Source organism: Lepidothrix coronata, unplaced genomic scaffold (genome assembly GCF_001604755.1).
Source record: "Lepidothrix coronata isolate B3197 unplaced genomic scaffold, Lepidothrix_coronata-1.0 Scaffold123, whole genome shotgun sequence".
Classification (NCBI taxonomy): Eukaryota; Metazoa; Chordata; class Aves; order Passeriformes; family Pipridae; genus Lepidothrix; species Lepidothrix coronata.
Genome location: NW_016690303.1, coordinates 2158805 through 2185332, shown reverse-complemented (window position 1 = coordinate 2185332; position 26528 = coordinate 2158805). Strand labels below are relative to the sequence as shown.

The window sequence follows — 26528 nt, the reverse complement described above, 5'->3', positions numbered from 1 at the left end:
GCTCCACCACAGGAAGCTGTTTCTGTTTACATTCAGGAAAGCTCAGTTTGAATTATACCCGTATCCACCAGCAGGTTCAGGCACAACATCGCACAGGATTTTTAGACATCTGGTTCCTAAAGTGGAAATCACAGCTCTCACAAAACACTAATTTCCAAGGAGCAGCCTCTCCTGCAAGGCACATACATGCAGAACTTCAGTTACTTCAGTCAATTTCTTGTGTTAGATGAGTACTCACAGCTTGAAGCCCTGAGAGGGGCTTTAAGGAGTCCAGCACTTACCTTTTGGGACTGCTTACTCTAACACACAGTGGAAGGAAAAGATAAATTCTTGGTATCAACTTTTATGCAATATCAAAGTATATAACTTGCTGAGGGATGCATCTTCTACACCCATTTCAACCCAAAATGAGCTTCAAGGACAATTCGTGTCTTCAAGAAGACATACATTAGTGACAATGTCAAAGGGTACAATGCCCACCCTTCCTGTTAAGTTGTGCTAGTGTAGCAGAGAGCCCACAGATGTTTTTGGAGACTTATAATGAGGTTCCACAGTCTTCTGCCTATATTTCACCAGGAAATCTATTTGCTAAAATACATTATCTGGAGCAAGAAATAGGAATGAGAAACCAGGACTACTTCCTTCTGTCCCATCCTTCTACACACAACACACAAACTGGGGAGCCACTTTTCTAAGTACAGATCTTTGTGAATGCTCAGTCTACTATTTTGCTGTTAAAATAATTGTTTTTCTTGGTCAGAAAACCAATATATTTTACAAGTCTCACTGCAGAGATCGTATGTATCACATTTCTTCATGCATTACTGAAACATCAAGGAAAACACATGCCAGACATTTTTCAAGTTTCCACCTGACTTCAGTTTACCTTGTTCTTCCCACTACACTAAAGGGAAGAAGCACACGTGAACTCCGGGCATATCCAAAGCTTTGTATTATTCTGCTGTCAAGACCAGACCATTTGACTTCCTCATTTCTATTTATAAACACAGTTAGATATTACATTTAGCCATGAAGACTGTCAAAACAGATAATGTATTATGTCTCACTGAATTACAAACTGGCGGAGTGCCTAGCCTTTTGACTGCGAAGGTCCACTCCATTACAGCTTCAGCAATGTCTTCTATCCACTTCAAAAAAGTTTTGAAAAGCAGACAACTGTGAAATTACTTTATGGATCATATAAATTGTACTTGTTAATTCTTCTATTGGTTACCTGCAATTATTGTTTCCTAGTTCTGATGCCAACTTAGGAAGAATAATACTTCACTGGAAAACCTAACTGAGATACCGCTCAGCAGTAATCTCTCACAGTATCCACGTGGATGTGTGTTAACTTATTCTGCTGGAACTTGTTCTCTGATAAATTGTTTTTGTTACGTATCTAGGGAGTGCATGTGCATCCACAGTATGATCAAAATTAATATTACATTTCAAAGAACTGAGTTCTTAGTGTAGTAGCAGTTACAACACAGTGATTGTTTTTATGAGGAACATGAAATTTTATTTGACTCAGTGAAAGCATTGCTTGTATCTGCTTCCAAAATATCCAACGTAGAAAGCAAAAAACGAGGTAATAGAACCTACAACAAGTATGGCAAATGGAATACAGGTAGGAGAACATCTTCTTTTGACAGGAAAATACTGAAACAAAACAATAACCCAGAAAATCCACACCAATTCCAAATTAAAATGCCACAGCTTGTCTTTATATGAAATTGTATTTGCTAATCTTTTGGAGGAAAATAAAAATTAAATACTGCTTTGGTTTAGAAAAAGCTTGACCTCCAGTCATCAACTTGCATACATGCAGTAACTAAAGGAAAAGCACACTGCTTCCCTAGGAGGGGATTTCTTTTAAAGAGGCAGGGGTTTTCCAGCTATGGATGTAGTCAAAAATTGTATTTCATTTAAAAGCAAAATATGACATAGTATTGCAATACAGTAGTATTATAATTAATATAAAACTACAACTTCCAGAATTTCATGTCTATATTTAAAACATCAGTACCAATGCTAAGGTCAGCACATCAATACACAGTCAATTTGAAAAGCAAGCACAAAAAATCTACAGCAGAAATGGTCATACTTTAACCAACGTTTATCGACCTTGTATGCTAAACTGTTTAAAGTGTTTAAGTGTTTAAAAATAAACACTTGAAGAAAAGTACAAAGATCACTGTTTACAGAGTCATAGTGCTGTCTTCTCCTTTATATGGATCTGAATCATGGGTCATCTACCGCCACCACCTGCAACTCCTAGAACGCTTCCATCAACGCTGTCTCCGTACAATCCTAAACATCCACTGGTCAGATTATGTGACCAATACATCTGTTCTAGAACAAGCAGCAGTCACAAGTATTGAGGCCATGTTGCTGAGAACACAGCTGCGCTGGGCAGGACACGTCTCCAGGATGAAGGACCACTGCCTCCCTAAGATCTTGCTTTATGGTGAACTTGCCACCGGCTGCCGCATGAGAGGAGCCCCAAAGAGGAGATACAAGGACTCCCTGAAACAACATCTCAGCCTTGGCCATATTGATCAACATAACTGGTCTACTCTGGCCTCCAATCGGGAGGTCTGGAGACACACCATCTATAACGCTGATGATGCCTTTGAGAAAGCACACAGGATCACCCTTGAGGAGAAAAGACAACGCAGAAAGAATCGTGCCTTGCAGAATTTACCACCTAAGGAGTCTTTCTGCTGTGCCTTTTGCAATTGGACATGCCTGTCTCGTATTGGCCTTTTTAGCCACCAGCGCGCTTGTGTCAAACGTGGGTAGAGCCCTTTCCCAAATCTTCGTCCGCGAAGCCCAGTCATGATGATGGTGCTAAACTGCTAACTGTCATCTCATGACATCTATATTGTGTCTTTAGTTTAGAAAAATTAATCATTTTGCATATCACAGTATTACAACAGCATTATAATTGCCTCTCTACAAACATTTTCATACTCTTAATTTGTTTTTTGCCATTACTACTTCCCAGGTTTTCAGACTGAAGATGGAGAAAATATTAGAGGTACTCTTGCCTCTCTAAACGACTACTCAAGAAATCAGAGAAGGAATGTGAAAGGATCTCACATACTTCAGTCTAGGTTTGCTTTCCCTTAACAGCACTTGATCAAATAAATGCAAAATAAATTTGCATTCATTTTGCTGCTAGATGCAGAGACAACCAGCTTCAGATGGGACTTATTCTTTGGTATTATCAGACCTTTATGATCTTTACAGAAACTTGAAACAGATCAAAGACATGATCTGTTTATTTCTTATCCATCTCTTATTTAAATGATTCTAAATGTCATACAGAGAGGGTGTTTTGTGAGGAACTGTCATAAACCAGGCTAAATGGTATCACTGCACATTACTTGGCAGTATAAACCGATTGTATATTGTAATATTTCTATCAAGCTATAAATTTTTTTAAACCCAACAGAAAATCATGAAGCAGATACCAATAAATTGCTGACTGTATTGAATAAAATCTGTCTCAGTCCTCAAACCCAGTATAGTCTGCTTCCCTCTTTTAATTTCTTTACTCTTGTTAACTGTAATCTTTCTTAAAGAACTAATAAAGAGATTTTTCATATAGGTCAACACATTTATTTAGATCAAAGAGAGGAGTAAGATTCACAACAGAGATGTTACCTATCAGTGGCCGTTTCATAAGAAGGCAAAATAGTGCATCTGTTAACTTCACTGTTGCATAATAGCACAGGAGGAGCAACCAAGAGCAAAGCAGGCAAATCCACAGCAATTTACTGCTTTGTAACCCAAACCAGCACTTTAAATTCAGCTTAAAAAAATATAGGAAACACTAGTGTAGCTGAACAAAACAAAAACAAAAGAAATTTCTTTGTGGCAAGATGTACTTAGTAAGCAGACTGCTATGTTCTGCACGACTTGCCATTTTTGGATGAAGCCTCTGGTGAAGAAAACTGCAGAGAAATAAGGCCTAAGGCATTGTTGCCACTTGAGCACTGTAAAAACGTCACACTGAATGCAACCTAGTCAACCACAGGCAGAAGAAAGGATTCTGGTATTCTGGAATGTAACCAGACTTGTAACCAAAACCAAGTAACAAAAAGGCAAACACTTCCCCTAAAGAAATAAAAGCACATTTTTTGCTACAGTCCTTATTTTTTATTATACTAGAAAATGGTGAATATGATGGTGCTTTTATTTTAGTTCTGCTAGATAATTATCATGATTGGTCAGGCTGGAATATGCTAAAATATCTCCAAGCAGAATTCTGGAGTTTTAACTATATAAAGGATCTTACTTTAAATGTGTTATGTATGTAAAGACAAGTTTAAACCAACACATTATGTATTTAAATAACATACTGAACAAACGAAACGTTTTCTGTAGTAAGTAAAACCAGATTTAGTGTTTCTTTTCACCATGCTCTACAAGATTTTAGAGGTCGTAGATATTATCCTCCCACACCTCATTGTTATTCGCAGGTGAGTAGGAGGAAAACCAGCTTTCCTACATTTTAACTCCCAGCTGGTTTGTCACTGAATTGATTTCTCTTCATTCTGTGTGAATGAAATAGTTATTGAAGTAACCTAATGAATAACAGGAAGAAATGCTTTCTCTGCATCTGCAGAGAAGAGCAGCGTTGTCAAAAAAAGTTAATACTGAAGCAAACTCTAATTCTGGTGCTTAACCGTTACCTTTAGTAGCTCCGTGGTGTGGCTCCTCTTAAAACTTCAACAGCACATCCTTCATCTAGATTTAGTAACAAGAACTACTGGATGTGCAGTACACGCTGATAAAGCATCTGAAAACATGCTGTATTAGGATACATGATAGATTATGAGTGTGTTACATTTTCACACATCTAGCAAACAAGATTATCACCAGTGAGATCCCTAGCAGACAATGTAATTGAGCAGTTCTGTACAACATGAGATGGATGTGTAACTGTAGAAGAGTAGAGGTTTCCAACTTAGTCAGGACAAAGTCCTAGGAAACCTGGGTCAGTGTTAAGCATGATCTCACCACGGGGTTGGACTACATGACCTCATGGCTTACCTTCTAACTTGAGCGATCCTATGATTACATCAAACCTGAGGTTTCATGTTCCGGAAAGTGCTTAATCTCGTCAAGGACTGTGAAATCTCTTCCTTGTTTGCAAAAGACTCATATCTTTTGAATGACTCCAGCTGATCACACAATTTTAGACACTTCTGAACTGTTTTCACAATTTACTGAAGAACTTTTCCTGTGATCATTGAAGGTTTAATCTTCCCATGAGGAAAATGGTGAACAGAAGCTGTAGCAATAGTACTTGGTTTTGTACAAGTGTCTCCCTGCTAGTAAGACTTCAAATGTGTTACTCAACTTGGAGGGAAAAAAAGGAGTCAGGGGAAACAGACCAACTGGAATTTGAGCTTAAAATTGTATACTAGACTATCACTGACTAATAGGTACTCAGTAGCATCTGGTTGCTATTTTGTATGCTTATATAGAAACAACAACAACAAAAAAATCAAACCCTATCCAAATTGTGTCACCCATGTAAATCTGGAGATCATTCTGTGGTTGCGAGATCTGCAACCTGACAGGCTCAATTCATCCATTAGAAGAGAAGCTATTGTGCATGTTTAGGCATGCATCTGTTACTGACACTCAGAAAGAGCAAAGCCAAGTAGCTGGTTCTTTCATAGCCATTTTCTGTCTAAACAGGTCAGGAAGCTCTTATATAGACACTTGCATACCAATACTGCCTCTTAAACCTCTCTGATGACTGTTCAAAATGTTTCTATCTCCAAGAAACCAAAAGAAATTGAAATCAATAGTTTTGTCTTTTACATGTAATTTTACAGTCCATTGTTTCCCAGTCATACTAAGAATTCTTACACTCACCCTGTGTCCAACTTCTGGTCCACATTAAAGGGATGCTATCCATTCTTTGGTGAGGTCATCATGGAACCTTTTTCCTGGATCCTTCTAAGTCTTGGTGTCAGCAAACTAACACCGACTCAGCTTTTAACCAGAATGCATAATATTGATAAAAAATTATCACTTCAGTATCAGCAAGTTGCATGCGAAATGCAGCACTAATGTACTTTCTTGAAAAGACTTATTAAAGTTTTGCAGGTAGTCTTTCCAATGGTTAATGGTATATTATGAAAGGGCTTATCAACTGGGGGGAATATTTTAAGGACCTGCATTCCCATAGGTTGTTGTTCACATCTGTGTGCAATATAGACAAGACACTAACAAACTAGGATGAAATTTTCACTTTGTCAAGTCTTCTGTCAATTAAAATGGAGAAGGTAAGGTACAAATGCTATCACAGTTATTTTCTCTGTTGCTGGTAAAGACTGAAATCAAAGACTGTCTTGGGATATTGGAGTCTTCCAGTTTAACACCTTAGACATGTACACTCCTCAAAAGGAGTCTACCATTTCTCACCATTGCTCCTTAAAACTAGAGACAGAACTCTGAATCTTAATGCCTGTTTATGGCACCATAATTACCTTTATTGTGGCCTGCAGAGATAAATTCAGATAGGAGAACAAGAACAAGGAGACTGTGGCAGGAGGATTGTTGCTACCCTTCCCCTGACAACAAATTCTCCTTTACGTAGCCTACATATACTCCACAAACAAGATTCAGCCATTCTCATTATATGTGTTGTTTTGGCTTTTTCTCTCCTTTACTTAGCCCTGTAGAAAATTCTGGATAGATCTCACAAGTATGCAATGTTCTTTGAGCTTTCTACTTGTGCTGGTTTGGGGCGGGATAGAGTTAATCTCCTTCATAGTAGCTAGTATGGGACTATGTTTTGTATTTGTACTGAAAAGTGTTGATAAGAGATGTTTTCATTATCACTGAGCAGTGCTTGCACCAAGTCTTTTTCTGCTGCTTACACCACCCCACCAGCAAGGAGGTTGGGGGCACACAAGAATTTCAGAGGGGACACAGCTGGAACAGCTGATTCCAACAGACCAAAGGGATATTCCACACCCTATGGCATCGATTTCATCATATAAAGCTGATGAGGGAAGAGGGGTTTGTTCAGAGTGATGGCGTTTGTCTTCCCATGTAACTGTGACTCATGATGGAGTCCTGCTTTCCTGAAGATTGATGAACACCTGCCTGCCCAGGCACAGTGGTGAACAAATTCCTTGTTTTGCTTTGCTTATGTGTACGGCTTTTGCTTTTCTTACTGAACTGTCTTTATCTCAACCCACGAGTTTTCTCACTTTTACTCTCCTGATTCTCTCCCCCATCCCACCACAGGGGGAATGAGTGAGCAGCAGCTCTGTTGCTCAGGTGCTCAGGTGCTCTGTTGCTGGCCAGGGTTAAATCATGACAGTACTCCACTACTGCTGGTGGTTATCTTACTTTAAATGCAGCAAAGTTTCTGAAAAAAATCATTTTTCTAAGCATATGTGGCATGAAATGAATATGCAAAGTCTACAAGAAGGACTTTCAGGTAAGTTGCAGTGAAGGGCCATAACTAATCTCTGTATGTACTGTTAGGTAAAATTACATTGCTGTTTTGTGGGGGTTTTTATTACTTTTTTTACTTGATGTTCAGAACATCTAATAAAATATCCTACACATTAAGACAATAAGTATTCTGTAGTGAAGTTAAATAATATTATATTACTGGTTTATTTGAAGAAACTGAAGAAAAATTACAGCTAGTATTTCAGCAGTCTCTACAACCATTTAACATTTACAGCTCTGACTTTAAATGAAACTGAAAAGGAAACTTACCAGAACTCACAGCACAAGGCACAAAGCAGTGGAAAATCGTATTTTATTTTATCTCATGACATCATCCAGTGAAGCAAGAATAGCTAAATTTTACTGCCACATTTTATAGATAAAGTGAAGCCCAGAGAATTTACTAACTCTCCTATGATGACATCTTAAAACTCAGGACATTCTGAAAGGAGAAGGCAGTCAAAACTCTTGACTGAACAAGACTCATTAAATAATCCTTTTGACTTTGATAGAAGACAGTTGGCAGAAATTCTTCAGGATTTGATTATCTCCCTCCTTTACAGACTTCTGTGAATGGTCATAGCTAAATATAGACCCACACATTTCCAACTAAACACCATTTACATCTTTCTCTTGCTGATAAAGCAATGCCCATATGAGAAGTCTATCATGGAAAAAAAATTATTTTCAGTCAAAGACCTTGGCAACAAGCAGAAAAATTTAAATGAGTGCTTCAGTTTGTCTGTTTACCAGATTAAACAGGTATTTCTAAATCACATCTGCTTCATGGAAGAAAGCCTTCATCCAGCCTAGGTCTAATTTTGTATGCCTTGAACCTTCAATCTCATCTGTGTCTATAAATACAAAGTGAAGACAAGATATGAGCACTATCAAATGATAATGAGGTGCACTCATATTACTAAGATGCAAATGGCAACATGGTGCAAGATAGAGGCCTTAAAACTGGATGAAGAGTGCACAGAAATTCAAGCAGTAATGAAGCTACATCCTCATTTGGAAAAGAGTAGAACAATAAAACCAGCATAATTTCCAAAGTAAAATTGTCAGAAGCAAATCTGGACTATGATGAATCAAGAACATAAACACCTAAAATTCTTTCACTGCCATGATTGTTTACTACTAATTAAGCAGATAATTTTTTCACACTCCATTTGCAGCAACATCTTCTGTTTGAAGTGTTGTAAAGATGATGTGTTTGTCCAACACAAACACTTGTAAATTTCACTTTTTGATGGTTCTACACTTTGATCAATTCAGTTCCTTTTATGACTTCAAGAAAACTGGCTTTTAGAGACTTATGCAATTTCCCAAGAACTGGCCATATTAAACACTTGATGACCACTAACTTTGTCTCTTTACATTGTTGTCCCATGACACAGTCAAGGCGAGATAAAAATAAAGCTGTGGAAAAGTCATATGAAGGATAAATACCAATATTACTTCCTTTTGTTGCTGTGGTTCTTTAAAAAATACTTGGACACACCTGGTGAATGGAAAATGTCTGAAGCACAGTTTGTTCACAGACCAACAAGAAAATGAAGAGGGAAGGAAGGACATTTATAATGGAAGTAAGTCTGACAGCTGCTAGCTTCAAGCTCAAATAAGATTAATCACTTGGGATGTGGATTTTCAAATGATAAAAATTTGGAAGTCACTGTTACACGATTACAGATTAAAATGGCAGCCACTCTCAAAATTCGGTGTATCTGGAAGCCATCTACTATGTTTAACTGGCATTCTGCAGAAGCAGATACACATTATCTGAGTGTAAATAGTAAAGGTAGCCTTCCAGTGCCGGGGCCAGCATAGGATGAACCAAGCAGTAGCACAGAGTAAAAAGCTGACACCAAAACTAACTCTCTGATTCTATAAGTTATTAGAGTTTGTTCATGCCTTTTTAATAATTTTCTAACAGAAAACTTTAAAGCTTTAGATTTTCTTTTTAGACTATTTGCTTTAATTAAGTCAAAGAGCTTTTCAGGCCACATAGCTGAAGGAGATACTTGGGAATTATTCAGAAAATACTAATTTCAAGGTCTGGGATGGGAACGTGAAAAGTGCACGCGTAACAAAACATGCTTGGAAAACATTTTTGTGAGAAAAAGAGTAAGCCATAAGCCCTTATTCTCCCCATAGAAAAGTGTTAATTAATGAGATGACTGAAAACCATAAACATATAAATATACATTAAAAAAAAAACATAAACCCCAAAGGAGATTGTGAATTGACTTGACACATTCCACTTCACTACACGAATGCAATACTTTTTGTTGTGTATGCCACATTCTCCTTTCTTTTATAATCGTAAGTACATACACACATAGTCTCTCTTACATATCACTAAACCTTTTGGCCAGGATTGTCATTGCCTTTTGTCCTGAAAAAAGGTGGTGCGCTCCACAGCTATGAAAGCTGAACCTCCTCATGGGCTGTCCCAGCTGGACACCAGGGGCTGCCTTTACAAGCAGGGAGAGGAAGACATGCAATCCAACTGCTGCAATGAAGGTAGGTGCCCATGAACCAGGCAGCAGGCTGCCTGTAGACCGGGCTACAGGATCAGCAATCTGCCCCCGAGGGAGCTGCACGCCTCTGCCTTCAGGTCAAGTCTCACCGGCAGGCCACCCCTCCAGCATTGTGCCAACCAGCAACTGTATGTATGGCCAGTCTTCGCGAGTGAAGATTTGGGAAAGGTCTTTACCCTTCAAGCCTGCGCAGTGGATTTTTTAGGTGAGACCCAGTGTGCGCTGAACTGAGCCCACCCTTTAATCCTGAGGTTCATCTGCCGGGGCCGAGCAAGCTTGGACAGTGGCAGTGAGGTCCTCAGAACGTAGGTTTGTTTAGAGGGCCGAGCAAGCTTGGACAGTGGCAGTGAGGTCCTCAGAACGTAGGTTTGTTTAGAGTGACCTTCTCTTAGATGGATTGCCTTACAGGGCTGAAGAGCTCCATCTGCCCGGGGGTCTTTTTCCCTGACCGGGATCCGAACCCGGGCCGCAGGGGTGAGAGTGCTGCATCCTAACCACTAGACCACCAGGGGACCAGCAACTACAGCAGCAACAAAACAGGGCCGCAACACAAAAGCCAGTGGTACATAGGCTTAAGCATTTACATAACCACACGCTACAAAATACGCTAATAAATAAGGGCACACACAAAATTCAGGATCAGGAAGGTTGTCAGAACAATGCATTCCTCTCCAAAGCACACGCACAGCCACCTCAGCCCAGCTTTTGAGACGGATCCTTCAGGCAGAAGGGCCCAGATCAGGAAATCAGGGACTTGATCCATGAGGATCTGGGACTGTCAAAATACTGATACTTCTTTGCAATCTCCTTCGCTGCAACTCACTGATCCCTTATGAGTTTTCAAATAAATAATGAATACTGGGAGAAAAAACTGTCCAGCACAGTGAACCAATAATCCACGGACATGAAACGCATTCTGTGTTTCTCTCCCCATTCAACTCTGCAGCTACATGAAGACAGTAGCACAGTAAACAAGCCTCCTCCTCCTCAACACACTTCAACTCATTCTTCCCACACACAGCTGCCACTATCATGCATATTTCAAAGCCTCCATCTGGGCTTGACAACTGTACCTTCTTTTCTTCCAGCCAACAGAAATACACGTCCTACTCAAACAGCCATGGATGATATTGCACTGTTTTTTTCAGAAAAGAAGCTGTTCCACAAGTAGGTCATGTGGGTGGAAGCCTCCATGCTAACCTACATGTTTCACCGTGTAGATTAGAGCTACCCTACATTCACTTTTCCCTCTTTCCAGCTACAAACTATCTGCAGGCAGCATGTGAAGATCTGTGGTACTTGTCCAGGCTGCTGAATGCCTGGTTCTTCTGCATAAACACCTACTGCTCGCACGGGGATTGACTTCACAGTATACACTCAGCAGGTTCAACATTTCCCAGAGATTCTTCATTTATGTCACATATGTTACACAATGCAGGTACACCTCCCTCTGTCCAGAAATATGTCCATAATTCCCACAGCTTTTGCAGACTGAGGATGCCCTTAACTCAGCATGCGCGGGAACAAATCTCCAGTTTGAGGCCTCATTTTTTTCTCCTAAAGTCAACTCTCCCTGCTGGAGCTATGCCTGTTGATGTTCTGCTGCAGCAATCACCCACTCTGCACCTACAGCAGCAACCTACGTTCTACCATTTAAATAGCTCTGTCTCTTCCCTTCTCTCTCATCAGCAGCCTGGACTCAGCTCACCCTTCCTGTATCATCAAATGCTCCCTTCTACATCCCCCATGTAAACACACACTCTCCTGTTCTGCTGCAGTTGGATAGGCACAGGTTGAGGACAGCGCCTGTTGCAACACCAGTAAGGGCTGAAGACAACCTAGGCTATGGTTTGCATCTCGGAGAGCAGAAAAAGGTGGGGCCAAACCAGGAACCAAAGTGGAGTCGGGCTGCTCCTTCTCCAGTAAGGGGTAGAACCTGCCTTCATTCATACCTCATGGCAATGTCCATAGTTTCCCATCTCTCTGTGCATAGCAGCAGCAGCAAATGAGTCACCAGGTGAGACAGGGCACACTAGAGGTGATGTTTGATAATCTGGGCAGAGCAGGTTGAATAGCCAGTCTAAACTCCAGCCCCACCCCATCCTGCAAAATACCTCAAAGGCCGAATAGGAGTAATCTATCCGCAGCCTTTGCCCCACGAATCACCTTCTGAACCACCCGAGATTAACAATGTTTTAACACACACGTTACACAACTAAGGTAATTCCTTAAGGATTTTAATTACTATATGTTCAGCCAATTTTAGTGTCTTGTCTGCTGAGCTTGCATTTGGTTTAAATCATATCTCTCCACAGACAGCGTGAAGCTTAGTTAGCTAATATTTCCCAAGTGCTTTGAGATCTTGTAATAAAAGATGCAATGGCTATACACAGCAATTTTACTCTTAACAAGATACTATCTATCAAGATTTGTTGATTTCATCAGAAGATCTCCATCTATGTGTGTACTGCCTTTTTCTTGGCATAAGGAGGACAAAGGAGATGGTACAAAAATAAGTATCAATAAAGAGAACAAACAAGATTGATCATTGAAAATAGGCACTCTTCAGCTGCTTATACTATTAATCTATGCTTTCTTTTGGGAAGACCACCAAGGAGAAAAACTGCAAGGCAAACTCCAGTGGAAAGATACTTTCTACCCAGAGTTCTCATCCATTTTAGGTCATATGAAAAAAGATGTGGCCTAGATCTTCTGCCACTCTGCAGGCACTACCTGTCTTCCTACTTAAACAGCACTTCCAACAAACTGAGATATGGCCTTAATTCTCCTTAAGCTGATCATACAGGTTTAAAATTTTTTCTTTGATATTTATCATAGTGCTTCAGAGGTCACCCAGGCATTTTATGCAGACTGTTGGTACACTTAATCATTTCAGTGTCTTCCTGCAGTAAATCAGAAGACATTATATTAATAAAAGATGGGTCTGTTCCAGGTCTGATTCTGAATGCTGAATTCCCATCTATGTGGCTTAAAAGGAGTCCTTTAAAAAGGTCAGTTTACCCTACGGAATTCTGAATATCAAGGATATGTCTTCTCTCACAGAAGATATATACACTTGAGACGAGTACGCAGACGCTGGAGTTACTCAGAATGAGAGCTCGAGGCTGTCTGCATCACGACCTAGCCAAAGAGACCTTGTCTGAAAACACATCACTGAGATACAGGCACACTATGCAAATAAGTACCTTGTAAAACATGTTTACCTCCATCACTACACTTCTTTGCCTGGCAAACATTGTTTAGTCACATTCATTGAGCAAAAAGGACCCAAGATAGGCAAAATACAAGGTCTAAAAGGGAAAAAGACTGGTCAGAAGAGGACTTTGCTTGTACCATGTTATTATGATTTTGTTATTTCTTCAAAATATTTATTAATCCCTGTAATCAAGTTGTACCTAATTAAAAAAAAAAGGGGGGAGGAAAGATTAAACAGTTGTTCAGTTGTTTTCTGGACTTGCTTTATCACATCCTCTTCTGACTCTCAATTTTATATTTCAAATTCAAGTTTGCATTCACTATCTCACACACCGCATGTACAATTCCTACAAAATAAGGATAACCTTTACGAGTAAGTTACAACTTTCAGTGTTATGTTGCTTTTGTGACATTGGTTTGGACCCTGCTAAAGGAAAATTAAAAAAGTTTTCAATTAATACAGCTGAGAAAGTATTTCTGAATACAATTTCTCACTGCAGTGGCTGATTCCTTTGCAATGGAACTTTGTCTGAGTATCTTAATGAAGACAATCGAATGTCTTGTTTTCACTAGATCAGTCCAACTGCAATGAAACCATGAATTTGAAATATTTTTTTTTAATTTTTCTTTTTCCTCACAAGAAATTGCAAGATTGACTTTTTCTTCCCATCTGGAACAAATCTGTAATTTCTAAATTTACAATCACACCAGAAGAGACATTAAAAAAAATCCACAAAAAAACCCCTTCTATATTTTATGTCTTATCTTGCAACATGCTGAAAACTCACATATTTCTAACTTGCATGCATGATATGGATGCTGAGTATCACCCAGAACTGGAAGTCTGACCTCAACTCCTGTGCAGAAAATATATGGATAATACAGAGAGAATACTTACCACTGGCTGTCAAAAGTAATGTCAGAATATCTCTGTAGATCAAGAACTTTGCAAGATCCACAGACCTTTTGTGACATTTTATCAGGAGGCAGTTGGGAGCATTGATTCCAACTATGTGCCACACAGTGCAGTAGGGCCAGACACCCTGCAAGAAGTGGCATCAAGACCAAAGTGCTCCCATCATAACACCGCACCCTGACTGCTGCCCAGCCCTGTGCTGGGCACATGAAAGCTAACCAGGCAGGATACAGACTCTAGGTGGGTCATATGTTGAGCGTTCCTTGTTCCAGATATCACTTGACTATTTGGCTGACATATCTTAAAAGATATTCTTGACTCTAAACCACCTAGACCAGTCAGAATTTTATTTGCATTTTAGCAACCAGATTTTACACTTCTGGCTTTGTATATGTTCACTGGACATGTGTTCAGCCGTGCTACTGGCTGGATGTCGGGGCATGGAGCCATGGCAGACTCCTCTATACCTGGTAACCCCTAACAAAAATGAATATGATTCCATATAGGTTGAGGAGAAAGTTACCACTGTGAAATGCATATTTCTCTCTTTCCTTACTCCTAAATTCCACCAAGTGTGTTTGCATGCAGTCCACCCACACAATCAAGGTATAAGTACTTATATATGTTCACATGAAAAAAAGAAAGAAGTTTCTTCTATTAATCCCAGTAATAGCTGAAAAGCTAAGCAATGTTCAAAAATAGTTTTGTTTATCTCACTGAATGTAGTAGATTTCAAACCTCATGACGACAGTTATGAAATAGGTTTTCTTATTAGCAAATATAAAATACAATTCAAAACATTTCAGCATCTCATTTAAAATAAGTACATTGCAAAAAAAGAAAAAGATAGAAAATGTCTGAATAAATACTGTCAGTATTTATTCAGACATAATTCTGTACAGACATGATTCTGTACATAATTTTGATTCCTCAAGTTAAACATCATTTTTTATCAAGGACCTGCTTCTGAATTGGAAATTCTATCATAAAAAAATTGAATGGCAGGCTACCAAAAATGACAATATTTTAATACCATAATAAACATTAGGATCATGATCCATTATGCTTAACACTTACGGAGCTTTTTTCCCTGCAACCAGGATGCTTAAAAACTTGTTCAAAAACAGAAAGCAAAGCTAAGAGTCTTATGTAACAGCATCATTTCAAAATTGGTTGATTTCAGGCCACACCACACTAAGATTAAGTTTTTCTGATGGAAGATGGATTATTCTTTATTGGTTTGGGTCTACACAAGGTACTTCAAAAACACAAGAGAACTGAGTAGAACACTGAGCAGGTCTGGTATTTGGGAAGGTCAGGATGAGGATGCAGAAGAATATATGAGAGGGTGAATGCAATGGGAGAAAAGACAGTATGTGTGAATGGTGGGGAAAGAGTGTAAGGAGTACGTGGGATAAGAAATGCATCACTTGACAGGAAAACACAGGCTTCTGGAAGAGGACTGGGTGTGCAGTTGGAAGTGGGATGCAGAGCTGAAAGATCTAGGAGACTGTGCCGGGTAATAAGATATTAGAAAAAATGCAGAAAGAGATATTGCACAGGTGGATTCCTATAAGGAAAAAAGGGCAGAAAATATACAGGCAACTGACAGCAACCCTCAACTGAAGAGCCTGACAGAGTGATGAGGGGCACGAATGGATCAGGGCAAAGTGGTAGCACTTTCATTCACAAAGCCAGCAGTGGATGAACAGAATCATTCCTTACACACCCTTAAAGACATTCATATTTTGCTTGTATGTTGCAGGTTGAATTTTAAAATCAAGAAGTTCAGATCCTACTGGCCCAAATACCCAAAGTAACAAGAGGTCCCTCCACCCTTTCCCAAAATACATCCTCATAAAATAAATTCCATCAACTCAGCCTTCTAATTAATGGGGACCAAAACAGCTTTGAATTATTTTGGCAACATCATTTTAGTAGCTTCTGCCCCAAACCATGAGAAAAAGAAAATAAACCTTACCCTGACATATGACTTAATGGCATAGAATATAATCTCTGGAAAAACAGAGCTATTTAGCTTCTGAAATTATACTGGCATTGACTCAAGGTGATTTGAATACTAATCTTCTATAACAGTATGTTAGAATTAGAGACATCGTTAGCTTTCTAATAAATACAGGAATATCCCACTCTAGCCATGGTAGGTCATGAGACAGCTGACCCAAAAGCTTTCTACTCTCTCTGGTTCTCTATAGTTCTTTGACACCGAAAAACTTAAAGAGCATCTGGTATCTCAAACCACTGTAATCTTCTATCCATGATTTATTAACTGGTCACCAAAACTGACTTAAGTAGTAGCAGGCCAATTTACTCTTAGATGTGCATAGTATATGGAGAGGCTATGGAACAGAGTAGTTCTTATGAACGTTTTGGTATTTTCAAATTATGTGCAGAATAAGTAAATACCTGTTATTTCAAACATGTACACAAAGATGCATATACACCTCCAAACACCCCAAATTCCTTTCAGCCTCCTGAATGTCTACTTTAAAACTACAGTAATGTGCAACATTTCCACACAGCACAGGTTCCCTTCATGACTCATGCATTCTTGGGACTCACTTCCTGGGACCTACAGGAATGTAGACAATTGTTTCATGCACACGCAAATTCGCAGTCCTTGGAATACAATTGTAACAAGTAAACTCACATCAAGAAAGTTTTCACTGCATGGAGTTTCAATTTGGTTGTAAGCTTAAGTGAACAGCAAATGGAGACCTCTGCATCTGTCAGTGCATATAACTTCTAACTAGGCACAAAGCTTTGTAAGCACCCTCTGCTAAGACGAAGCGTGCTAAGCCAAACATGTACGTGCAGAGAAGTGGTGCCATGACACCAGCGTGGGGGGTTGTGTGGGGAGACTGTGTGGGTGCCTGGGAGGAAGAAATGAGAGAGGACAAGGCAGGGGAGGAAGTCTAGGGGACTTCCGCATGCCGGTTTAGCTGAGAAACACCGGCCACCTTGTATCTCCACCCGTTGCTTTCCCCCAGTTTGTCCTCATACCTGGCAGTCAAATACCTAAATACCAGCTTGTCACAACACAAGACTGCATGGTGCACTCTCTCACCTACACACCCCAGGCACAAATTCCTGTCATATACAGGATCTTCTTTTTCTCTCTCACTTCCCTACTTGCTTTCTTTACGCAGCTGAGCCTGCTCAAGCACTGGCCATAAATAACTCGCATCTCCTCTAGGGTCAAGGCCCTATTGCAATGCCTCAGGATCACACAGACCCTAGCTTCAACATGAGCTGTATGAAATGCTTCCACCACTACAGGCACATGCTTTTAAAGCATCTCACAGGGAAGACATCCCTTTTGTATTCTTGCATTTTATCAACTCATATAGCAGCATTTAAAGTCAGCAGTTTCTTTTTCTTCCTTTTGCATCTGATCAAGTACATTTAGAAACATATGCCACCTGTGGTCTGCATGTGTAACTCCCACTCCTGCTGACTTCTAATATTAGCAATAATAATAAATAACAAATGGTTACTTATGTGCTGCCTGGACCAGAAGGCTTCAAGACACCTAATAAAATATATGCAAATACAGGGGGGAAAAAGGTAAATTTACCCTCAGGTACACAAAGCCCTAGGCTTAAAAAAATATACAAATACAGACAAGCACTGCCCGAAACCAAAAATGAGCCAATCAATCCCTAACAGATTAAAACTTAAACTCTCAGCTAAGTCCCTCCCTGCACAATCTGCTCAAACAGTCTGAAGAGCCTAGCAGTATTTGTAGAGGTAAGATGAAACCTCATAAATTGTTTCACTCAAACTAATTAATTGAAAAAACTCACGCCTTGTGCCTTGATTTACAAGTAAGGAAGGAACGAAGGATTTTTTATCCTGTTCTCCTACACATTCTACTCTAGTTTATCAGGACACGTAATATTCAGCTAGGAAAAATGCAGCAGTACTGGTTTTGTTTTAAGCTACACTGCAGAGTCCTTAAGCACTTTGAAACAACTAACCTGACAGACAACTGCGGCAAAAATACCTGAACCATGTCAGCTGCACACAGATCTAAGTGGAAATTATTATATAATTGCACCTTCTGGCATATCTGTTTGGAAAACCTACTGTAAGTTGGATGTTTGCAAGGGCAGTGGCAAGAAAAGATGTTCAGGCAATGAAACTAGAGGCATTCAAATGTTGCATTCAAACTCTCAAGGGAAAAATCGCATGGACTTACCAAAGTTGCCAGAAGGAGCCTTCATACAAATGAAAATCAGGTTCTGATTTTCCTCTAGCACTTCATATGAGCTTAACCTGTTTCCGACCAAAATCTCTAAAATTTGTAGTATACTGAATAAAAACACCACCACCACAACACCACAACCATCCCCAAAAATCCCCCAAAAAATAAAAAAAAAAAAAAAAGGCTTATAAATTTTAACTTGCTTTAGTTTCCTCCTATCTGAAAAGCCTGGAAGTTTTACTTTAGTTTCCAACTGATTTTGCTTTTTCTTCAAACTTCAGTTAACTTTTCCATCCACTAAACGCAGCTTTTTCAGTGGAAATGGAATGAAGCCTGTAAGGCTTTGAAGACCAATAACATATTCATAGCTTTGGAAAATACGGTATGGGGAGAATGTAATTATTCAAATAAATGCAGGCAAATAAGGCAAAATTTGAAAAAGCTTTCATTGGAAGGAAGAAAGCTTTTTATATTCACCGTTTCAAAGAGTTGGTCTACAAATAAGTCAACTGCCGATTTTGTTTCTACCTCATATGCCAGACGTACACCTGCACATGCAAGGTGAGAAGACCGGGCCTCAGATTTGGACACTTTCCAAAAAGACCCCTACATTGAAAGGAATTTCATGTTTTTCATGTATGTATTGAAAACAATAACATCACTTTTGTTTCAAATATAAAAATATTCAATGTGAACTTCTTACCAATATTTGTTTCACTCTTGAATTCTGCAGAAATCATACAAACCTGTCACTGGTGGTCATCTTTTTCACATTTACTGACTGGAATTGTATTAGCAATTAGGACTCCAAAGACAAGGAATTTTCCACCCAGGTCAACCTCTGTCCAATATCAGTCTATATTAAAGTAGCACAGCTAGAAAAATGTTTTCTAAATATTGCATTAGGATAGGCAGGCACTCACAATTCAAATTATCAGGTACGAAAAGTTGCAGCACAGAAAATACTTATGTAATAGAAGGAATCTGAGATATTTTTTCTTATATGGTTTTTTTGGGGTAAATACACACTTGGCATAATGCCTCACAGTGAATCTACATATATTAATACACTGCAGAATTGCCTATTGTTTCAACTTTATTACATTCTGTTGTGGTTTTACTTTGTTCAAATCTGCAAACATTCCTGTGGAATGCCAGGGTTTTGTAATTTCATAAAGGCTTATTTTTCTATTTATAGATCAAATTCAGTTTTGTTGCACGGTGGCATATTGCCACATTTGAGAGTTCCACCACATCAATAAAAAAAGTTTTTTTATCATGTGAGGGTTTCCCAGCTTTCAGATAGATTGATTTTCTTTTTTTTTATTTTTGAGCATAAGGACAAAACAAGTAACTACCCACTGGACAACTACCCTGCAAGTCTCTGTACATCCTGAGGTTGATGTAACTGCAAAGAACTTAAGTGGAATTTGATTTTTATTACAAATATATTTTATTTAAAACACCAAGTTTGCAATTTTCAATACTTGTTAAAGAACATTATTTGATAGGTTATATAGATCTTTACTACAACTTAAGAAGGTCAATCTTTCAGAACTTATTTCTCGTACAAACTTACATGACTACATTAGCATAACACAAACATAAGGTCAAAAAGACATTGATTAAATAATTTTTATATACATATATTCACAACAAATGAGGACAGCTCAGAACCCTGACTTTGACTTCAGCAAAGAACACTAATGCAGAACACTAGAGATGTTGTCCTTGTTTAAACTAATTGTTTAAAATATTTACCAATTTTGCCGTATGGAGGTATGTAAGACTATCTGAGTTATCCTTTCCACTACAATTAAATTGTAAAGAAAATAACAACATATATAAATAGTATTTTTTTCAAAGGGCAACGGAAGACTACTAAACCAACTTCTTGAAGTTCTCATCATTTGAAACTATTCTGACAAAACTCTAAAGACTTTACACTAGTTTAAAACACAGCACAGTTATCCATCACTTATATACTCCAAGTTATAAAACAGTATTACTGACATTAGTTAAATCTATCATCAGAGAAAGTGATCCCAATTTTTCCTCTCTTCCACCATTCTCCTTTACCCTGCCTACTCTATTGCCAACACAAATATTTCAAGACAGCCATAACTTTCCTGAGAATTCCCAAATGAAATGTACAACATATTTAAGTACAATTGTAAAATAAAGGCATGCTAATGCAATGTGAAAACGGAACTCTTCAATGTAGTGCTCAAATTCCACTCAATTTGTAATAGCGCTACCAACAGCAAATGGAAAACACAGGTCTATGAATAGGAAATGGTGACACTGTTACATTTTTATTACTGCATCAACAGCACTATGTATTTCTGCTCCTCTGACATGTTTACAGCCTGAGAGTGAAAAAGAAAGCTCTAAAACACACACATAAAAGGTTCCCCTATGTATATGGTTGCCTGTTCTCTCAAATACATTAAGCATCATTAAGAAACCTCACCTTGTTATTCCCGAAAAAGCAATGCCTTTCTTTCTCTGTAAACTGATAAACACTCCATTGGCTGTATTCTCTGTTATAGTAAGACCACAGAGATGTTTAGATATGGTGATGAATTACCTCTGGGAATAATACATAATAATATTTTACATTATGAAATTTTTTCACCCAAAAGCCATAAAACACTTGAGTATCAAGGTAACTTTACAGTTGATGAAAAAGGAAAGCATAAGGTGAAATTTATTTTTCTAAAGGAAATCCTATAAAAGAGTCATAGTTATATTCCAGAGAGTATGGAATGTGTTTTTATCTTTGTTCTGTTTGTGGTAAGTTTGACCCACACAGATAGCAATTAAACTTGCTCAATTACAGGATACTGCACCAATAGCACAGTTCATTATTCCTTAATTATGAATCTCTTGGTCTGTCATATTTTCTGGTCATTTTATTTCCTATCAGCTTGACTAAATCCAAATTAGGCACTAATCACAAAAAATTTTACCCCTGCTTTGTTAAGCTGCTATCTTTGTTTGTTGTATAGTAACTGTATCTCACAAAATTTAATAACTAATACTATACTAATTTATACTATACTGATACTAATACTAATTTATTTAATAATTAAATAAATAAATAAATTATATACCTACCAACTCTAGTTTCTAGTCCTATTGATAACATGCCCCTCTGAAATTTTTCAAAGACAAGGAACTAAGTTATGATGACTTATTTGAAGTTAATTAAACTAAATCTAAAGACATTTTCTGCAAAACAAATACAACATGTACTGGCAAAAAAAATGTGCTGGGAACAGGCCACATACCCATTTTTTGTAGAAGTCAATCTGCCAGACAACATATAATAGTTCATACACACACATCCTGCTATTTCTTTCAGAAGAATAATAACAACAGTATAAGGTCAGGCAGATTTATATATGAGCAAAATCAATTCCTCTATAGCTTTGGCTGCCCTGAATCAAGTCATAGGAATATGACTTGATTAACATTCTGATATTCAGAATAGGACCATTAATCATAATCATTAAACATAACACTTGAGACTGCTTCCAAAAATCTGGCCTTGCTTTTTGCCTCTGTAACTACCCTGTTCAGCTGATCAGAGAGACCTTAAGATTATAAAAAACCAAAAACAAAACACCAGAAATTTGTTAATGCATGCTTATGTATGTGCACTACTATCTTGGTAGTCACATCCTTATTCTTTAAGGAATAAGGTTTCCAGAGAAACTGTGCTATTTAGCCCAGCACTCCCCTTACTAAGGATGTACCTACTTATTTCAACTCTAAGCTGCTTTTTTGCTATTTATCACACACGCACACATGCAAAATGTAGAACTGGTCTTCTTTTGGCACCCACAAGCTCCACTTTATTCCAGAACCTACATTCTGTTTATTTTTGCCTCCTCTCACAGCAACAGTAAGAGATCCAAGAGAAACTGAAGAACAAAATGCAACAGCAAGGATCTTGGCCTTTAAGATAAGTCGGTGCAATGGATTCCTCAACAAATGTGTCTGTATAAGGACAGGTGTGTGACTGCAGTGTACGCAGGGTGACCTAGTTATCTTGAATTCAAGATACCTTTAATTCAGCTACTTCAAGTACCTACAGAATTGAGTAGGGAAAAATACGGAGGTAGCTGACAAACTTGTTGCAAAGAATCATATCGTAGTGGCATCATTTTCAGCTTAACTTAATTTTCAGCTAAGAGGCTCAACAATGAATTTATGGGTTGTGGCACAGGACAGTGAAGTCCTGCAGCATTCCACTACTAAAGCATAAAATGGTGAATCTGAGGTTAACAAAGGCAGCTATGTAAGAAATACATTATCTCTTGAAATATTCCATTGGAGTCCAGTTCTTTGCTGGAACTAATCGGGAACTAATTTCGGGGCTTGGTTTGAGTTGTGAGGTTAAATGAAAGCAACATACTGTAGTTTTGAAGTAGCCTAAATGTTCAATTCAATAATTTCATCTGCTGGGCCCACCAAGTGATTTTGGCAGCAACTCTTTCTCTCTTCATACCTTACTTTTCCACTCTATACATGACAAAAAAAAAATACTGCTCTCTTTTCTGAAGTGTTTTGGTACTAGGCAGATATTTTTACCATCTTTTGAATAAGCAGGATAAGAACCTAGCACCTCTACATATCGAGGAGAAAGTCTGAAGTGGAGATATTACTATTAGTAGCAACAGCGAGGAGCATTCTCAGTGTACTGTCAAAACATACTGCCTGTACATTGCTTCATAAACCAGAAAAATACTTCATTGACACAGGTGTTTTAGGCAATGTTGCCACCACACTGGAAACTGCAAAAAGTTGAGTCAGTCATCAGAATGACAGAAGTCAAAAGAAGTCATCTGTTGCACTTGTTTTCTTTCCTCCTTCAGGGACAGGAGAAAATAAGCATTAACACTGGCATCCAAGAAAACATTACTTAGGTATAAACATCCAAAACACTTTGGATAGACAAGGACCTTACAGTCTTTAACTCTGTATGAAACAGCTTCCTTACAATGTTCAACTTCTGTGAACTGTGTGGGCTCCAAGTCTTCTGTTCAGATCAATGCATACACTTAGAATGATTTACTGTCTTGTGTTTTAGAGTCCAAACTACTAATTTTTCATAATTTGATTCAAAAGTATATTACCTGCAGATAACTGTAAATCATTTCACATAGCATCTCTGCAAAGTAAGCTACGTAAAACTCCAAGAGATTAATGGATGCTGAGACTGGAAAGGAATGTCCCTTTAAAAATAGATAAATGGGAAAAAAATCCAAATTACTTTTCAGATTCAAGTCATAAACTGACTTTTCTCAAAAACTAGTAGCAGTTTTCGGAAACAGAAGAAACTTTTACGTGCTTCTGTGATGTCAAAGATGAAATCTCTGTTTGTGGAGGTACAATCTGTAGCAAGAACACACGTCTGCCAAGACTCTGGCATTGATGATATTTTGTCTAGACAGCCTTTGAATGTGACTGACACCGGAACACTGCGCATGGTTGAGGAAATTGAAACTTATGGAAGAGCTTTTTAAGACTTAATCAACATAAAGTATTTTGGAAATGTGCCTAACATCGTCCAACCATGCCTCCTGGTATCCTCCTCAGGAACATAACAGTTTCTGTTTCTTGAAGTTTCCCAGTTGTCCCAGGGGACAGGAAGATAGATTTGCTTAGATAAGATGCTACAGGGCCATTTGGACATAAGGAAATACTGTCAGCAAATGGAGAGGTCTATGTGCTGGTTAGTCACTGAGAAAGGCATCCAAGCCATTGAATTCTGTGTTATTTTGAAGAAGACTGTAAGAAACTGCTAACCTTTTTTCAACTACTGACTATGAGAAACAAATGACAACTATTAGCTTAAGAACAGAAAGTACTAGCTGCAGCTGGTAACTCTTCTAGGTATTTCAGAAAGCACTACAAATTTACCTTGACCTTTTAGGCCTTGAAAGAAGTAGCTTGAACCATGTACATGCTTTGATGGGTAAGTCCACATGAATTGCCTCAGACAGCAGGGTGTAATTTTTGGGAAATGATGACTATCATTTACTGTAAAATTTTCACTGTATGACAACCTTGGTTCACTTAAGCCTCAAGCAACTGTAAGGGCTAGGAGAAAAGAGAAAAAGGTGAAAGAGACTCATAGAGAAGATTATCAGCTTTTAATTTTAACTTCCAATTCAACTGTCACTGAAGTCAACAGCTCCCTCCTAACTTACTGGGATTTCATGCTAACTTCTATCAACCAATATTACAGACAGTACTGTTTAGCAGCCCAAAAGCAAAAAAAAAAAAATATATTCTAGTTTGCCTTCCAGAAAAACATAAAACCTTAAGACACCAGTTTTTTACAGTTGCAGTAAAAGCAGTAGATATTGCTGTGGATCCTCAGAGATCCATCACATTTTTGCATCCACAAAAAAATTTATTCTGGCTAAATGAAAAATATGGTAGATGCTTCTTCTCTGCAAATAAAATGTGGATCTCAGTGAACTTTAACTAATTCCTGATACAGAAATTTGCAGACTTGACTTGCCTGGTTACTGGTGTTTGAATTTGATCTCCAAGCCCGCAAAGTCAACCTATTGACTCAATATGAAGCACATAGGCAACAGCAGCAATACTTGACAATCTGAGATGAAGGTCTGAGAGAGGTGTTATTTACTGGGAAGTACTGAAATACTTGCATTTGGGGACTTTTCTGCAACTCAGTAGGAACTGCGTAAGTTTTCACCTAATTACACTGTGAATACAAAGAAAAAAATGTTTTGATCTAGGTACTAGGTTTAGGTTTGCTATCATATTCCTGATCCAGAAATCAAGTTTTTCCTCCCATCTCCTCTCTTCCTCCTGCCCCCTCTTCTCCCACCTGCATTAAGGGAACACTTATTGTGGAGGCAGCAAGCAGAGGAACCTCAGGGAAAAAACAGCCCCTGCCTAGCACCTGGCATTTTCCAGTAGGCCAGCATGCCAGTTACTCTGCCATATATGGACCCTTATGAAGAAATATCATTAAATGAGACCTCTTTTATTTCATAGGCTCGTTTATGGATATGCAACCAAAACTAACTGGATCAGGCAAGTTGGAGTTGTCCGGTATTTTCTGTGCCACTGACACGGTATTTTCTGTGCCACATCCACCTGTCAGGGATGGATTCCTCAAAAGGGCCAAGGCATGTTTTTTTTTTATTTTGACAGCACACAGGAGCTAGATGCTGGCCTAGCAGGTTCTGGTGTTCACTGTCATCCATTAGAAAAGGCGAAGCACAGCATCAGCACTGGGGTGACGGGCCGTCAGGTGCACCTTCCCCACGGCCGCTCACGCGCTGCAGCCCCTCAGCTTTGTCCGTGCCTCTCTGCGTTCAAACCACTCGGCTCCGCGGTGCCCGGCTGGCTCCTCTCAGGGCCAGCCCTGCAGCCCCAACATGTCGCCGCCCCGCTCTAAGGTCACCGCATGGCGCTGCCGTCGAGCGCCGGGGGCCGCGATGCGCCAGGGCCGCGGCCGCTCCGCGGGCAGCCCGAGGAAGGGGGCAGGGCCACGGCCGCCGCCGGGGGCACTTACCAGGTCTATGAAGGTCAGAAATTTCCAGCTGCCTCCATAGGTCTGATGCGCGGGCATGTCAATGGCCTTGTAATTGCACAGGATGGAGCAATAGGATAGGAGGATGGCGGCGCGCAGCACCTGGCACGGCACCAGCGCCATGTTTGCGGTTCGGGGTACACTTCCGTGTACCCGTGTCCGTGTCTGTGTCCCCGTGTGTGTGTCCGTGTGTCTGTGTGTATGTCCGTGTGTCCCTCTGTGTGTGTGTGTGTGCGCGCCGTGCGGGCGGGACTCGGAGCGCCCCCGCGGCCCGGCCGGGGCGGAGCGCAGGACCCGCGCTGTGCGGCGGCGGCGAGGGGCAGGGCAGGGGGGCCGCGGGGCCGGGCGGCGGGGCGGGCGGGCGGCGCTGCGGCAGCGGCCCGGCTGCCGGAGGAGCCGCAGCTCCGCGGCCGGGCCGGGCGGGAAGAGGCCGGGCCGTTTCCGAGAGAGCGGAGGGACGTGTGAGCACGAGCTATTTTGCAGGACGCGGTTTCAAACACGAACTGCAGCGGGCCTGCAATTACGGGTTACAGTCGTAACTGCAAAGAG

General features: G+C 39.5%; 1 protein-coding gene across 2 annotated transcripts in view; it reads right to left on the bottom strand.

The window, feature by feature from the left end:
* Positions 1 to 26268, bottom strand: part of AIG1 (androgen induced 1) — a 123318-nt gene extending 97050 nt beyond the window's left edge. The window contains exon 1 of one of the 2 annotated variants that reach the window (XM_017825922.1): positions 25962 to 26268. In XM_017825922.1, the coding sequence (XP_017681411.1) occupies positions 25962 to 26102 (141 nt within the window). In that variant the 5' untranslated portion in view covers positions 26103 to 26268. The remainder of the gene's footprint in view (positions 1 to 25961) is intronic. The other variant, XM_017825921.1, reaches the window with a different exon arrangement.
* Between the last annotated feature and the right edge of the window lie 260 nt (positions 26269 to 26528).